At 45.1% G+C, this 15,864-nt stretch overlaps 1 protein-coding gene across 3 annotated transcripts in view; it reads right to left on the bottom strand.

Moving 5' to 3' along the window:
- Positions 1-15,864, bottom strand: part of Rai14 (retinoic acid induced 14) — a 148,703-nt gene that overhangs the window by 55,441 nt on the left and 77,398 nt on the right. For all 3 annotated transcript variants that reach the window (XM_021656353.2, XM_021656352.2, XM_021656355.2), the window contains exon 3: positions 10,048-10,178. In XM_021656353.2, coding sequence (XP_021512028.1) covers positions 10,048-10,178 — 131 coding nt within the window. The remainder of the gene's footprint in view (positions 1-10,047; positions 10,179-15,864) is intronic.

The raw sequence follows: 15,864 nt of genomic DNA, 5'->3' as shown, positions 1-15,864 counted from the left end.
TGATTCTGATGTACCTTCAATTTTTAGGGTCAGTAGAATATCAAAAGGAGCATGAACCACACTTGGTTTTGGTCTCAACCCTATCTTTTCTCAGGCATTTCACCTTAAAGGCTTTGGCACAGGCTGCTACAAGAAAGTGAACAAAAGAGCAGCTCATAAAGTCTGAAAAACTAAAGTGAGACCCACAGGTTTAGAGTCATCCATAAGTCGCTCAAATCCATTAGCCTTAGTCTATTCATCTGGTCACACAACCCTACTTCAGTTCTAAAACACTGACTCAAATACAACCTAAATGCTTTATGGCACTTGTTTATTTCAACAACCAAATTATAGGTCTCAGAGCTCAAATGAGGCTAGGCAACTGGACAATCCTATCACAAGAAATGGTGTGTGTGTGTGTGTGTGTGTGTGTGTGTGTGTGTGTGTGTGTGTGTGTTGGTCTTTGCAGTCTACCTTGTTTACGGGTCTCTGTTTACGACTGCATATGCTAGGCTGGCTGGCCCTCCAACTTCCTGCCTCTTCCTACTATCCTCCCTATAGGAGCTGAGATTACAGAGGTGTGTGTCACATGCCCAGCTTTTAAATGGGCTCTGGCAACTCGAAGTTTGGTGTTCACTCTTGCAGGGCAAGCGGTACCCGCTGGGTCAGTGCCTCAGCCCTGCCGCCCTCGAGTTTATGGACCAGCTTAATGCCACCAGTGGTCACGCTTCCAGCAGGAATCCACAGAGGAGACTGAGAGATGGAACTTCTGCTGCCTCATGACGGGTACAAAGGAAGGGAAGAATACAAAGATAGTGTGGTGTTTGACTGCAGAGTGTTCTGCCACGGGTTCTTATTTAAAGTGCTGGATCACCGGTTTGAAGGTCAAGGAGCCTTCTAGGAAAGGTAGGGCTTGGCTGGTAGAAATCGGTTATTATTTCCTTGTTCCTGCCTGGGTTCTCTGATTTTGCAGTCTGTGATGAGGTAAGAGGGTCTCTGCTGCTCCCCCCGCCACTGATCGTTCCAGAGTCCACCCTGCAGCTGAGTTCCCACCATGACAAACTGAGGCAATGGAAGCTTCCATTCCTTGTTCCTTCCACCCCTTGTATTTTGTCACAGAAATATGAAAAGTAATGAATATAAATATGACTGCTGACTTTTAAAAAGTCCAGAACTGTTATTAAATATAGCCGGTACTAATATTTCTAGGATGGGTTCTCCTGGAGAAGGGGGCAGGAGTGTGGACACAGCAATGGAAGGTGACTTATTTTAAATCTAAGAAAGCCTACAGGGCTGGGGGTTGCTGCTCAAGGGCATAGCACCAGCTTGGCATATGGGAGGCCCTGGGGGCTGGGAGGGGGGAAGGGAGGAACCCACGATTTGAACATAACACGTGCCTAGAAAGAAGAGCAGGTGATGTGTATTAATCCCAGAAACTTCTGGGTTTCTCTCTGAGTTATTTCTTTGATGCTTGTTCCAAGATTAAGTGAGACCATCAGAAAAGATATATCTGGGGAAAGCTGAAAAGGGAGCGATAAATGAACTGTGATAAATGTATAACAAGGGGAAGATGCCTTGTCTAGTGTCTCTATAAACAGTCCCTCAGTTGACTGTAACTCTGGCAGTTTGATAAGGAAACAAGATAAATGCAGGCACTTAGGGATTTGTGGAGGTTACACGCCAGACAGTCTCGAGACGCTGACTTTTTAGGGATGCTGGCACTTTGGTACCCAGGGCTAAAAGGGGGATGTGTGAAGGACAGGCACTCACTAGTGATCATAATAGCCTTGACCCTTGAACTGCTTGGCTGCTGCTCAGCATGAGAACCACTTGCTCCAGATGCCCTCTTTCCTGTGAGTGATTGAAGGTCATTGACTGTGTGCTCAACCCCACCCTCCCCGCTCTTCTCTCTACCAGAGTCACTGAGTTTCCCAGGATCTCTCTGACCCCTACACCAGGTCCTAGCTTCGGTCCTAGAAGGCACTGCTAGCCATCCAGGAGGAGGAGGAGGTCAGCCAGAGATCCGGGCAACAATTACACATTGCCATCTTTAAAATTCTTCATTTGGTATACTTATCCCAACTTGTTTATGTTCTGGGACAAGGTCCTGTTACGTACACTAAGCTGGCCACCAACGTGTAGTAATTTCCCTGCTGCTGTCACCCAAGTGTTATATACTACAGGTAGGACGACTGCTTAATTAATCCAAATCTGCAAACAGCTTTAAAGCAGTATTTTCATTGGTGGTTCCTAGTTTCCAAATCCATTCTTGTCATAACTCACCGTTACTGATTATGTCTTCCATTTACAGCATAATTTTTCAGCAAGATGGTGTTCTGCTTTAACACATATTTCCCTAGAGGGCAACTTTAACGAGATTTACCGGAAGACAAAATTAACTTAACTTGTACACATGGACTTTACTAACCTGAACTGTGTGTGTTGTGTGTACATGACTAGGAAAAAACTTCCCTGGCCTCCACAGGCTTTCTCACCCCACCTGTAACTTGTCAGAGTATAACATGAGTTGGGAAGCCTGGTTTGAAAGATGGGTTTTCACTGTGGAGTGTCCTGACTGGTGCTTGACTAATTGGACTGACCATTTAAATCATCTAAGGTGATTAAAAATGCTTCCTATCCATATTATCGTGTGGTGGTTTGAATGAGGCGTCCTTGTTGTTCTCCTGCACTTTACTGCTTGGTTCCTTTGTGGATGATGCTATTTGGGAAGGCTTAGGGGGTGCAGCCTTGCTGAAGGAAGCAGGACACTTCCTTCAGACATGGCAAGCTTTGAGATTCCCAGCATTCTCTCGCTTCCTGTTTGTGGATTGAGTTGTGAGCTCTCAGTTGCTGCTTCAGCACCATGCCTGCCTGCTCCCATTTTCTCACTATGATGATGGTATTTTGTAAGCTCTACATTCCACATAAACGCTTCTGTAAGTTGCCTCAGTAACAGGGTCTAATCACAGCAATAGAAAACCGCCTGCCGAGGAAGATTTCCAGGACTCCTTTACTCTTGCATACTCGGTACTCTAAAGCCAGGGTTTCTGGATGACTGTGCCAAATGAGACTACCAATTTAAAAAAACCCTGGCCCCTTGAATCACATTTGCAGTAGGTTATTGTTGTTGTTTTCTAGAGGGAGAAAGTTCCTTAGGCCTTTTCCTTGCACAAATCGAAAGGTCAGCTGGGTGGGGTCTTGCCCTGAGGCAGCAGCCTTCCCACTATGCCTGCTCGGCCTCTTCTTAACAGTGTCAGTCTAACAATTGCAGCCTCTCTCATGCAACAAGCTTTGGCTGTAACATCCAGCTCAGTAGTTTCCTTTTCCTCTCCAAACTGTGTGTTTTTATTTCTTTTGCCCATTTCCTCTTCTCCATTGTAAACCTGTATACAAGTGTTACTAATAACCACTTAGCAGAGTTAATATAAAGCTGTCTTGAAATATCCTCTGATTTCTGCCAAAGAAATTAGTTTCATGGCTTTTGAAGTTAGCCCTGGGCAAGCTCTCAGGCAGAAAGCAGCCAAAGTCTCACAACAATAGTCTCTAGGCCAGTGGCTAACACTGTTGTCTCTGGAACCCCTTGATGTGAACCTCCACAGTCATATCTGAGGACTGCTGACTTCCAAGCTCCGCACAGGACACCTTGTTAAACTCTGCTTAGTGTTCAGCTGCCTTTCTAGGCCAACATCCCACATTCTTCCACATTCCTTCAAAAAACTAGCATGGTCAGTCAAGTCTGTTACACAGTGAAGGGCACTAGCAGACCCGAGCATGGCAAATGTGGCTGACAGGTTTTGCCTTTTATCCACCCCCCCCACCCCCCCAACAAAAACATTAGATCACATCACTAAAGCTAGCCACCAGGGTCTATTCCCTTATTTGGCTACTTCCTCCTCCTGAGGATGACCACCAAGGTCCAGCTATCAAAGTATTAAAATCCAGCAATCAAAAGCCCTCTTTTGGCTATACCTAATGAACATGCCCAATCAAAGCTTCCCTGATCCCAACATAGGGTTTCCCCTTTTGCCTTATAAACTGTCATTTTCCTATGGGCCATGTCTGTCTCCTCTCTACCCAGAGGCAGTCCTTTGTCCCTCAGGGGCAGATATCCTTTTCTCCTCTCTGTTCTTCCCTTCCCCTTCTCCCTCCATCTCCTGTTTTTGTCTCTTGCTCCCTGCCTTTTGTCCCTCTGGGGCATATAAATCTCCTTTGTGATGAGAATTTCGTCTTGGTATATACTGTTTTCTACTTCCTGGTACTAATTTTATCTTAGTTACTCTTCTGTTGTAATAAAACATGACCAAAGCAACTCTAAAAGAAGGAGCTTATTTGGGGAGTACAGCTTCAGGGAGTTGGCTATCCACGTTGAGTGCAGGTAGAAGGCGGTAGGCAGACGTGATGGCTGGAGCAGCAGCTGAGCACTCACCTCTTGAACCACAAACAGAAAACACATACAATGGTGTGCGTTCTTTGAGATCTCAAAGCTCACCCACAGGGACACACTTTCTCTGGCAAAACCATACTTCCTAATCCTCCCCAAATATCTGGATGCCCGAGACTTATGAGGGATACCTCATTCATACCACTGCATACTTGTTACCTTTTGCCTCTGTCCTCAAAATACCTTAGAGAAACCTGGAGCGGTAAAATCCTTTTTTTATAGCTAATGTGTATGAGTGCTTGCCAACATGTATATTTGTGCACCACACGCATGCCTGGTGCCTGCAGAATCCAGAAGAGGATGTCAGATACCCTAGAAGGGGAGTTTCAGACAGCTGTGAGCTACATTGCCAGTCCCGAGAATCAAACCTGGGTCCTGTGCAAGAACAAGTGCTCCTAACCCGTGACCCAGCTCTCCAGCCCTGAGAAGGAAAACCTCTATCTTAGCCCCTGTTCTGGGAGCTCAGTCTATTGTTGCTGAACCCCATGCACTTAGGAAGAACACTATGGTGGCAGGAATGAGTGGTAAAGGCTGTCCTTTGGAGTCAAAAAGCAGTGTGGAAGGAAATATGAGACAGCCACTAGGGTAGGATTATACGAAAGTGCCTGCATTCGAAACCTACTCTTTCCAGCCAGATTTACCTGATTTTCACCATCTAATCAAAGTCAAGTGGAGAGGCAAGTGTCAAGTGGGGCCCCAAATGGATTCATTCACCTTTAAAACCTGATGCAAGGGCTGGAGCTACTATGGCTCAGAGGTTAACTGCTCTTGCAGAGGACCCGGCTTCCTTTCCCAGCTCCCTAATGGTGGCTCACACCACCTGTAACTCCATTCCCAGGGGTCTGAGGCCCTGTTCTGACCTACACAGGCACCAGGCATGCACAGGACGCACATGCACACATGCAGCCAAAACACGCACACACACAAAAATAAAAAATTGCATGATCCAAAAACAGAGTGTGTACAGCCATCAAGTATTAACAGAAAGGAGAAAGCTAGGAGGCAGGGAATAAAGAATATCACTTGGGCTCCAATTTCCAAAGCAGTTTCAAGGGAGAACCACTCAGTCCACACGGTCTAGAACCCACGTGCCTGTCGCTATCTAAGACCAACCTTCAAAGGGAAGCTGTCCAGTGACACTGCGGAGAGGGGCAGAGGCTGCAACCACGTACTGTACGGGATGGATTCTATTACATAATTTAGAAGTCCTTTGTGGGAAGAACTAGAAAAGGCTGATCGCACGGTATGACTTGATTTCCAAGACAGAACCGCTGGTGCCCACTATCTAACACAGCCCTATCCTGAGCAGACAGAAAGGCGGAGAGGAGAAAAGGCCACCAGCTGGAGAAGTGTCTCACTGTACAGGCGCGCGGAGCTCAAAGCTGCTTCTCCACATTCAGTTCCAGTCATCTAAAAATACTTCCACGAGTTCTTGCTTTCAAGGCCAAAGAGATCAGATTTCTGAAATGTGGACTAAACACTCCCTCCCCACTCTCCTCCTTCCTCTGTTCCTCCTTTCCTATTTGCCCCCCACCCCTCTCTCCTTCTTTCTCCCTTCTTCCCTCCCTCTGGCCTCCCTCCCCGGATCTCTGTACATATGCCCTGGCGAGAATTTGTTCAAATACTATGGTCCCAGTAGTGATTTTATTTAGTCTGGTTGTTCCTAAGACAAACACACAGAGCTTTAATTAAAGGCATATCCAACACGGGGCAAAACATCTTGAAGTAATTAGATTCTTCCACGCTAAGGTTTCAGGGTCCTGACATCCCCCCACTTCCTCACCTCCCCCATGGAAAGAGACCAGATGAGGCCAGGAAAAGCCAAGCCTAACTCTGTAAATACAGCCTGGAGCTATAACTTTCTGCCCTGTTCTATTTTGTTCTCCTCTGACCACGCCACCACCCTCATTTTACTCTTTCCTAAATGAATTCCAGCCATTCAACTGCTTTTACTTTTTTAAACCTCTCTGTGACCAGCGTTAGAGGAAGAAATTTTCTGTCAGTTTCTCCTCTTGCCATGAGGGGATATTCAGGAAGAAACTTTAAAAGTTCCAGGAATTTCCAAGCTACCCATCTGGTCTGGGGTTATGAAAGATTCTGGAGAGCGTTTGAGCAATGGATACTTTGACCACCACATTCTTGGGACTTCTGGACTTGCTGATCCTCTGGAGAGTACAAACTGGGTGCTTTTCTAGTGAAACTGCCCTTGGCAAGGGGATCGGGGGTAGGTGCTTTCCCAGAATTGCTATTTCCCCTGGATCCCATGTTAATTCATTCCTAGGTAATTTATCTATGGAGTATTATAAGCAAAAAAGGTTTCTCCATACCAATCACAGCAAATCGTTCTTTTGCGCCTAGAACACAGCTAATCCATCAAAACGGTCTGACCCTGGTACTCCTGGAGCTTAACCTTGCATGAGATTCAGGTCCTTCAGAAAGCAGGGCTTTGCTTAGTGGAATTATCACTATTGCCCCTGTTCTGTCAGGACCACAGAATGTAACTGGACACAGAACCTGGGCAGATCCTTGGACATTTTTACCTGAGAAAAGGTAGGGACATTAGGAGGGCCCATGAGAGGAACACATTTACATAGCTGAGGGATGACCTTGAATAGCCAAGTCAAGACTGTGCACTTACCGGCAAAATCCCTTACCCTAAAAGTTCTCTAGACAAGGGTCCTACAGTACAGTTTTTGCTATGGGGCTGTCTACAAGGAAAGGTAGGAAAAGACAGAAAATGAGGCCAAGCATGGCCAAGGACATAATTTTCAGGTTCATGATGTGGCCTTATCCCTTAGAAAGGCAAAGCATCTCTTACATCCCACAACGAACACCGGTCATCTCTGTAAGCTCCACCACGCTGGTCTGGCCAAGAACTGCAGCTGAGGGGACAAGGCTAGTATCGGTCTGTCATAGACTCTGGTCATTTCTTAGGGCACTGCAGTTCATGTGTTACCCAACCAAAGGCACCTAGAAAGAACAGGGACAGCCCAAAATTTCCAGAATCATATAGATCACAGGGACCCTCAGCACACAGAGGCCAACATCTATAGATGAAAAGGCTCAGGCAAGCACTGATGGCCACATGGGACTCCTTTTATAGCAGAAGCCTCAATTTTACACTGCTGCAGGATGATATGGGAGACGGTTTCTGGTCTCTCAGTACCTACTCAGTGTGACTATTCCAACCATTGGATTAGACTGAAAATATAAAGCCAGATCAGATTTAATTCCACGGTGCCTCTAAAACTTAAATTCTTAGAGTTACCAGTTAATAAATTCAGTCCTCAAATAAGTTTCCTGAGCAGGAAAATGAAGTGTGGACTGATGATGAAGTATGGAAAATTCCCGCATTGGAGAAGGGACCACCCCCTCTCTTCCTTTCTTCCAATAGTTCTAACTTTTTATGTAAGGATCGTTAAAGGAAAAAGAGTTGACTTCCCAGTGTGAATGCCTTCAGAGAGCAAGGCAGGGAGAGCCTTGAGTTTATCATTTGTAAAATGTAGGCAGGGATTTCTGTGCAACCTCTGTGCTGTCACTAGAAGAGAACAGAATGAATACTGACATACCACCAAAACATGAATGGATCATGAGCACACACTAAGTGAAGAAGCTAGAGGCAGAGGCTACATACGTGATGTCATCTACATGAAATATTCAGAAAAGGCAAATGCAGAGAGATTGCAAGCTCATTGATGATTATCAGGGGGCGGACTGGAGAGGTCGGGAGTGACCTTAGGTACGGTGAACCGCACTGTGAAAGTGCTTGGTGAAACTAAATTGTAGGTTTGCAAAACATTCAAATGCTTAGTTCTATGTGATGTGCCTTTTACCACAACAGGGAAAAAAGACTAGAGCATGGTCATCTGAGCCATCTATTCTACACCTAATAAACAGGAAATAAGGAACAGACTGCACAAGGTTGTCAACCCTGTGTCTAAGTTGCTAATAATCTAAATGCTGTCTTTTCAGTGAGTGTTTTCTTGGTCAAAACTGTCATAAGCACTTATCTTGCCTTCCTCGGAGATGACTATGCAGACACCTGGGAACAAGGAATACTTGCAGGGGGGCTGTGGTAGACCTGTACAAAAGGGACCGTCTGTCACCAAAACCTCAGGACAAAAGAGCAGACAACCTGGCCACCCACGGCGCAGTGATTCGGGACATCTTTTAAAGCACCTCAGGCAATTCCAGTACCCTAACTTGACAATCACTAGTGTGGAGTAAGAAAGAGAAGAGTTTCGAGTGCTTCCTATGAGCGAGAACTGTGCTAGCTCTGCACACACAGTCCCTACAGCCATGGGGTCACTAACTGGAATGAATCATGGTCCCAACGAAGAGACTCCACTTCTGAGGAACAGGAAGGAGATCAAGGACAACTACCCCATTCGCTTTACCTAAGCGCAAAGGAAAATTAATGTTTAAACATTCAGAGCCCCTCAAAGAGTACTTGTGGCTCTGTGAGCCATATGGTCTCTGTCATAATAATTCAGTTCTGCCTTTGTAGCTCAGGGGCAGCCACGGACCAGGACTTAATGAACAACAGACAGCAAGCCATGGTTGCCAGCTCTGCTGTAAGTCTAATATTTCTAGGAGTTCTCAGAAAAGCACCCCAGTCACCAACTGGAGAAACCTGCCAAGAACAACCCCACACCTAGGCTTCTTTCCCAGCTCCTGGGATCTCTGGAGATGGAAGCCACTGGCACACAAGCTCTTGTCTCACAGCGGTTTCTGAGGGCACCCCAAGTGTCCTCAGCCAGGCATGGTGGTACACACTTTTACTCCTAGCATTTGCACCTCAGAGGTAGGCATATACCTGTGAGTCCATGGCCAATCTGTCAACATAGTGAGTTCCAGGAAAGCCAGGGATACAGTAAGAGCTTGTCTTAACAACAAGAGCAACAACAACAACAAAGTGGAACTGGAGGATTGGGAGGTGATAAGTATAATAGAGTCCACATGAGAGGCCTGTGTGGCTCCAAAGTCACTGATCTCATTACCACTACCAGAGTAAAGATGCTAGCTCTCTCTCCTCTCTCCTTTTCTCTCCCTCCCTCCCTCCCTCCCTCCTTCTCCCTTCCCCTTTCACATAGTTTTAATTATGGCAAGCAGGAATTTGACCATGCGAACATAAAGCAAAACCTTACTACAGTGCTCATGTAATTACTACCTATGCTAAAGAGTGGTTTAGCAAATCACAAGCAGTAAGGTTAGAAAGCAGTGCTTCTAACCTTTCTTAACTTAGGGAGAATTTATTTCCCGTCTGCCAACTGCTTGCAATCCTGGCGCTAGTTCTTCTCTAGTTGTTGGTTGCTTGTTTCCAGGTATAAACACAGCCACGAGGGAAAGTTCAATGTATAATTTGGAGTTTTTTTGGATGGGAAAGGAAACAGACCCATACATGTTTTAGCGTAGGGTTAGGAAGGGGTCAGCGGTAATTTTTTTCAAGGCCCCCTAAGCATTGGTCAATCTTCCCTTGATGAAGAAGTCAGTGTTTGGGGTTTGTTTTCTGTTTCTTACAGTATTGAGATAGAGCCAGGGCTTTAGGCATGCTTAGCAGACACTCTACCACTGAAATGCTCCCCAGTCCTTAACAAACACATGCAAAGTTCAGTATTTTCTCTTACGCGCTCTTGCCCTCACTGTCGTGCTTGGTGGCACTGGCCCCTTTCTTGCCCAGCAGTGAGGCCACCTTCTCCGCATCTCCGTTCTCCACAGCCTGCAGCAGGCGGTCATCATTCTTGTTCCATTCATTGGTCTGTGGAGCAAAAGGTAGAGGAAGAGGGGTGAGCATCATCAGCCACAGCCATGCTCATGTCTCCCCTAGGTCAAATCAAACCCTGCTCCCAAGCAAGCAGCTTTAAAAATGCCGTCCGCTTCACCATGGGAACACCCATGAAGGCTGGCTTTCCCAAAGAAAATACCGACAGTAATAAAATACCTGCCACCAGCAAACTCCAAGATGGGGTCACTTCTGTTAGCTACCCTGCAGAAGATGAAGCAATGTAGAACTACGGGCCAGCTTACTCATTAGCTAGAGGCCAGATAACCTTGACAGCTGGTGCCTGAGAATGCAGGCCTTTGACCTAGTGCACAGTTCACTCAAGTGCACTGTGCTACCAAACCAAACCGGCCAACAGTTCAAGGTTACCAAAGGTTCAAACTCGAACAATTCCTTCTGACCTATGTACCAGACCTTGATTCTCTGAGCTGTCCAGGCTGATGGCTCAACAAAATATCACTAGTGACAAAAGTTGTCTGAATAAGTTATTACACATCAAAGAGCCAATACAGCTGAGGAACTGAATACTTAAAACTTTGAGAAACTCTATCAAATACCACATGGAATAAATAGTTCAGCTCTATACGATGGCTTCCTATTATATTTTTTTATTCAGGGGTGTCTGGGCTACCGTCATCCACATTCCTACTGCAGCAGTCCACTCACAAACAGAAAATTACCTTGACAACAAACCAAGCTTCCCATTAAGACATGCACGGCCAGGACACTGGCTTTCATTACTAGTCGAACAAGTGTTACTTACCTGTAGCGCACACTAAGAAACAGACTGCAGTTGCTTTTTCCCTTAGGTCATTTTATAAACAAGAGAAAGCTTTATCAAGATACGGTTAGGGACAATGATCCTTAGCTGCACTACCCTGAAAGGGGAAAGTATGTCCTTTAAAATCCTTTCCTAACCTAAACAGACTAAATTAAAACTGGATTGGGCCGGTCAGAAGAATGTGAAATCTTAATGGACAGGACTGAAAGCACTTAAGCTAGGCAAGGCCATAGAAAGGATTTCCTGTCGGCTGCTGCTAAGAGAATTCTTTATTCCACTCTTCAGATAAAAACCTGATTATGAGGGATCCCTAAATCGGTTCCACGTGGATTTCTGGGGAGGACGTGGCAAGAAAGGACTCCCTCCTGTATAGCCATGGCACTTGCCTGAGGTCTGAAGTGACCCTGATCTAGGGTGTAAGAGCCTCTGAGCAAACGAAGCACAGAGAAGATGGATTCTCCTATGTGGATGTCCAGTGCCATTCAGTCTGCAGGTGCTGCACACGGGCTCAAGATGGGCAGGGGGAAAACTGGGTGTGCACACACAGCAGGGGCCTCAAGTGTTTGGACAAAGGAAGGGTTCAGAGCAAACTGGAAAGGCAGAGCTGGAAAAGCGAGCCCCACTTTTTTCTAAACTTTAGCTTCCTCAGGAACCTCTTCATACATGGTCACCTGCCATATCATGTCCTCAGCTAAGCACAGCATGGGGGCCTGTTTGAGAAGCATTCTGACGTCACTGCTTTTAGGAATCTAGAAGCCAATTCCTCTTGCCTACCCGTATCCCTATGTCCCCTATTCCTCCACCAAGAGGCACAACATTAAAAGCAAGCACCAGAAGAAACCGTAAAGGTTATCTCAATCAAACTACAGTCAAAAGATAGGATCAGCTGGATACGGAAATGAAGTATGACATTCTCCCCTGACATTCCAAAGTAATCCATTTGTACTCCAGAATCAAGAAACGTTTCTAGAGACGACCATATATTGACAACATTGCTTCACTAACTCTGTGAAAATCATTTCCTCTAATAACCCTTAAGACAGGCCCCACACTGGTCACTTAAAGAGTTTTTATACCTACTTCTGGGTTAAGCTAACATCCTAAAAGCAAAACAGAAAAGACGCCACTAGGGCTCAGCTTTAGTAAGACTGAATGCCTCATGAAAAGTCTGGCTAGCGTAAAGGTGCACACTGCACTATAGTGATAACCACTTCTTACTGGAGAACCATGATAAAATCAACGGAGGCCGCTGCTTTAGAACACTCTTGCCATCTACCACCTCCTGTTGGCCGGGGCCCTGCAGACTCTCAGGACCTTCCTGGTGACCTCTCTCTGCTACTCTGTTCTGCCGTCCTCAGGGGCCACCTACTCAGCTCCATTGAAGCCTACTGTCTAGACAAGATGAAAAATGGCATCCTGGCTTAGATTCGAGGGTTCTGGTTAGTTCGTCTTATCCCAGATCTTCAGTTCTCTGAAGACACTGAACTGCAGTCTTTGTTTCTTACATCCCTGGTGCCTGGAGAATGCTCAGTATGTGCTAACTCTCGACTAATCTAAATCTCTCTTGACTTAGCAAATATTTGCACTGTCATAATAAAATTCTTTCAGTCTCTTGCAAACAATTAAATCATGTTTCAGTCTTTTTCAAATACAATTATAGTAAATGAGTCCAACTTCCTTCGCTTTTTCCACAAAAAAAGGCCAGTTTTCCAAGATTTTTAATCGTGTATACTTTCTTCAAATTGCTTCAGGACTAAGATGCCAGAGCTCATAAATTCAAATGGAGTGAGCCAGTGTCTCCCTCATGAGAACCCACCCAGGTGCTGGCTGAGTCTACTGCCTCCCAGTCCTGTCCTGAAGATTCCGACCCAGTGATTTAAGGTCTTAATAGACCTAATGGACCTAATGGTCCAGCAACTACGCTTTCTGGCACTTCTCAGAGACATGCAGAATCTATGCCAAGGCTTGATAGGTAATCTATTTGAACCAATTTTGTCCTCCACAGGCTTTAACAGGAATGGGATGGGAAAAAAGAGAAGACTTCTTCGCTCCAGAACTACTTACGTTATCTCCTACAAAAGCGCAGCATTCGAGGCCTTCATTCAGGGATGCAAGTTCAATGTGTCCATAAGATCTGTTGTAGAATGTTAACTGAACCACCCAAAAGAGACAACATTTATAAATACCCGAGGAGATTACAGTACAGTCAAAGAAGGGGAGGCTCAGGGCAGCTAAAGTGAAGAAAATGGGATGCTATGGCCCAGAGGATTATTAGAAACAAGTGTTGTGAGAAGTTAAGATTAACATGCAAAGCTGTACTTAGTATGGCTGGATGCATATAAAGAAAAAAGCAGGAGAAATGGAACCAGATTGTGTAGAAATGAGGTAAAAGTCAGAATGGTGGTTAGGAGTTGGGGTGTTATGTCTGGTGAGAAGGGGATGCACAGGACTACACAGAGTCCCTGGTCTGTTCTGCAACCCGCTTGGTGGCTCCACAGACACTCACTTGGTTACTACCGGGTAGTTAGAAATCAACGTATCTGTCTATCTAACTATCTACATAAAGATATAAAGATATATAGTATTTTCACATGTATTTCTCTATTGGTAATTAATAAATCACATGTTACTCCTCCTCCTCCCCTCTCCCATATCAGGACAAAAACATCGTGTGGGTCAGTTTCCGGTTAAGTTGACATTGGGGCAAGGATGCTTGGGACACATTCCCAACTGTTTCTTTATGTCTACTATGAAGACAAACCTGCTGCTGAACCCTGGTTCTTAGTCTTCTGGAAGATTCATAAACCCACATGGTGGTGAAGCCACAGGCTGCTGTCAGGTTCATGCACATACCCATAAAATATGTAAGTAGTTTCAAAGGGTCTCACTCAGTTGCCTAGACTGGCCTTGAACTTGACCTGTGGCCAGGGCAGCCTTAACCTTGTGTTCTTCTTCCCCACCCTGTAGATTGGCTGGGACAATAGGTCTATACCATCACACTGAGCTTTACTATTCTTGATCTGGCCCATTCCTGCCTACCCAATACTCCATAAATCTTTTAACATATACAATAAACATCTACTTGTACAGCTACAATCTGACAGTCCATTATTGATATAGCGGCAGGTAACACCTTAATGCAACCTTTCTATACTATGTGCCTTAGAAATCACATTTTAAAGGACCCTAGGGAAAGCTTCCTGGACATGAAATTATTTTATTGAATGCGGCTTCACTTTTCCAGGAGACTGTTTAAACAGACATTATTTCAACAGAGCAAGAGGCCACATTTGCGAGTTCAGGAAGCCATATGTTAGACTCCAGAGACATGTGTAATGTGTCAGCTATGAAGGGCTGCATGTGGGAAAGGCAGACCTTACCCTCAATGTGGGCTCCCAACACTCCTGCTAATATTTCACAAATGAGATTTTCAGTGGCTAGCCGGTGAGTCTCCCAGCTATCAAATTGTTTCCAAATGGCACCTACTTGCTCACAACTCTTCCCTTGAATCTTGGCCTCTGAGAGCCCTGACTGTTTCCATCCAGGAGAGCAAACAGCATGTCAACTGGTGATGAATGCTGGGACTTTGGCAACCAGCAACATCTGCTCTTGGCCTGACATGGCATCATCTTTTATTTTTGGTTTAATCATGGAAAACTGGAAAACTAGTGGAAATCCAGTGGTCATAGACATCTGGCTGATGGGCAGAATTGAATTTTAAAATATATCAGTCCAAGCAAAGTAGTCTAGTGGCACACAAGTGGCCAGGAAGGAAAAAAAGATAGTTTCTTTGAGTCCTTACGAGAGATGCTAAAGCCCAAACCACTGCAAACTGAGGCAACTCTTGTGTGTTGGTCTTCTGGAGCAGCCATCAGGGGAAATCTATTGGAGACATTATGTTTGGAAACGTTTCATTTTCCCCTCCAGTTTATGGAGAAGAGCAGATTGCTTTGCCAATACAATCAGTAAGGTGAAGGCAGAAAGCAAACAGTATTTGTACTGGGAAGGTTTCAGATTCATGCCACCCAGAAAAAAAAACAAAATAGCATGCCTGTCAAAACTTTAAAATTGGACAATAAACAGGCAAGCTTCATGGCCTTACCTACTTTTCTCTACAGTTTCACTGGGACAGGCAGTACTCAGTAAAGTCTACCTACTAAATGTAAGTAATAAAGAGGATATAGACATTTGTTACACAGATGAGACGCAAGCCCTATCATTTGTTCAGTCATCCAACAAGTATTTATTTACCTTGTTTTACATGACCAGCATAGCTTTTGCTGAATTTTCTGTAACACTGCAAAGATAAGTTATAACATTACCAGGAGTATGTTTTAGGAAGTGTGTGAAACAGAGGGCCAACCCCATAAATAGGAGGAAAAACAAACAAACAAACAAACAAAAACCCTTTTAGTCAGGAAAGCACACTTCTGCACCAGATGGTGAGCCAGATCATGCAGGGAGTAGTATTTAGGAAAATGGAGAGGCGACATGGTGAAGGATGCCGGTACATTCAGTACATGGGGAGGAGACATGGGTGAAGGATGCAGATGCATTCAGTAGATGGTGAAAGGATGCAAGTGCATTCTGTAAATGGTGTAGACGTGGATGAAGGATGCAGACACATTCTGTGCTGTGGATGTGGATGAAGGATGCAGGTGCATTAGGTAGATGCTGTAGACTGGAGCTGATCCAAATGAAGCTTTACAAGATTGCTCTCTTTAGCAAACAAGGAAAGCCTAGATTACCAGTGCCTCATGACATAAATATCTGACTTTTCTCTGACTGCAGGAAGCCCAGAACTTTCATGAAAACCTTTCCACATAAGTTCAGTGACTCTGGAGCAGCAGCTGAGATGTCCATTTGGGAATGAGTTTCCAC

Source organism: Meriones unguiculatus, chromosome 3, assembly GCF_030254825.1.
Source record: "Meriones unguiculatus strain TT.TT164.6M chromosome 3, Bangor_MerUng_6.1, whole genome shotgun sequence".
NCBI lineage: Eukaryota > Metazoa > Chordata > Mammalia > Rodentia > Muridae > Meriones > Meriones unguiculatus.
This window is presented reverse-complemented; position numbering and strand designations above follow the sequence as displayed.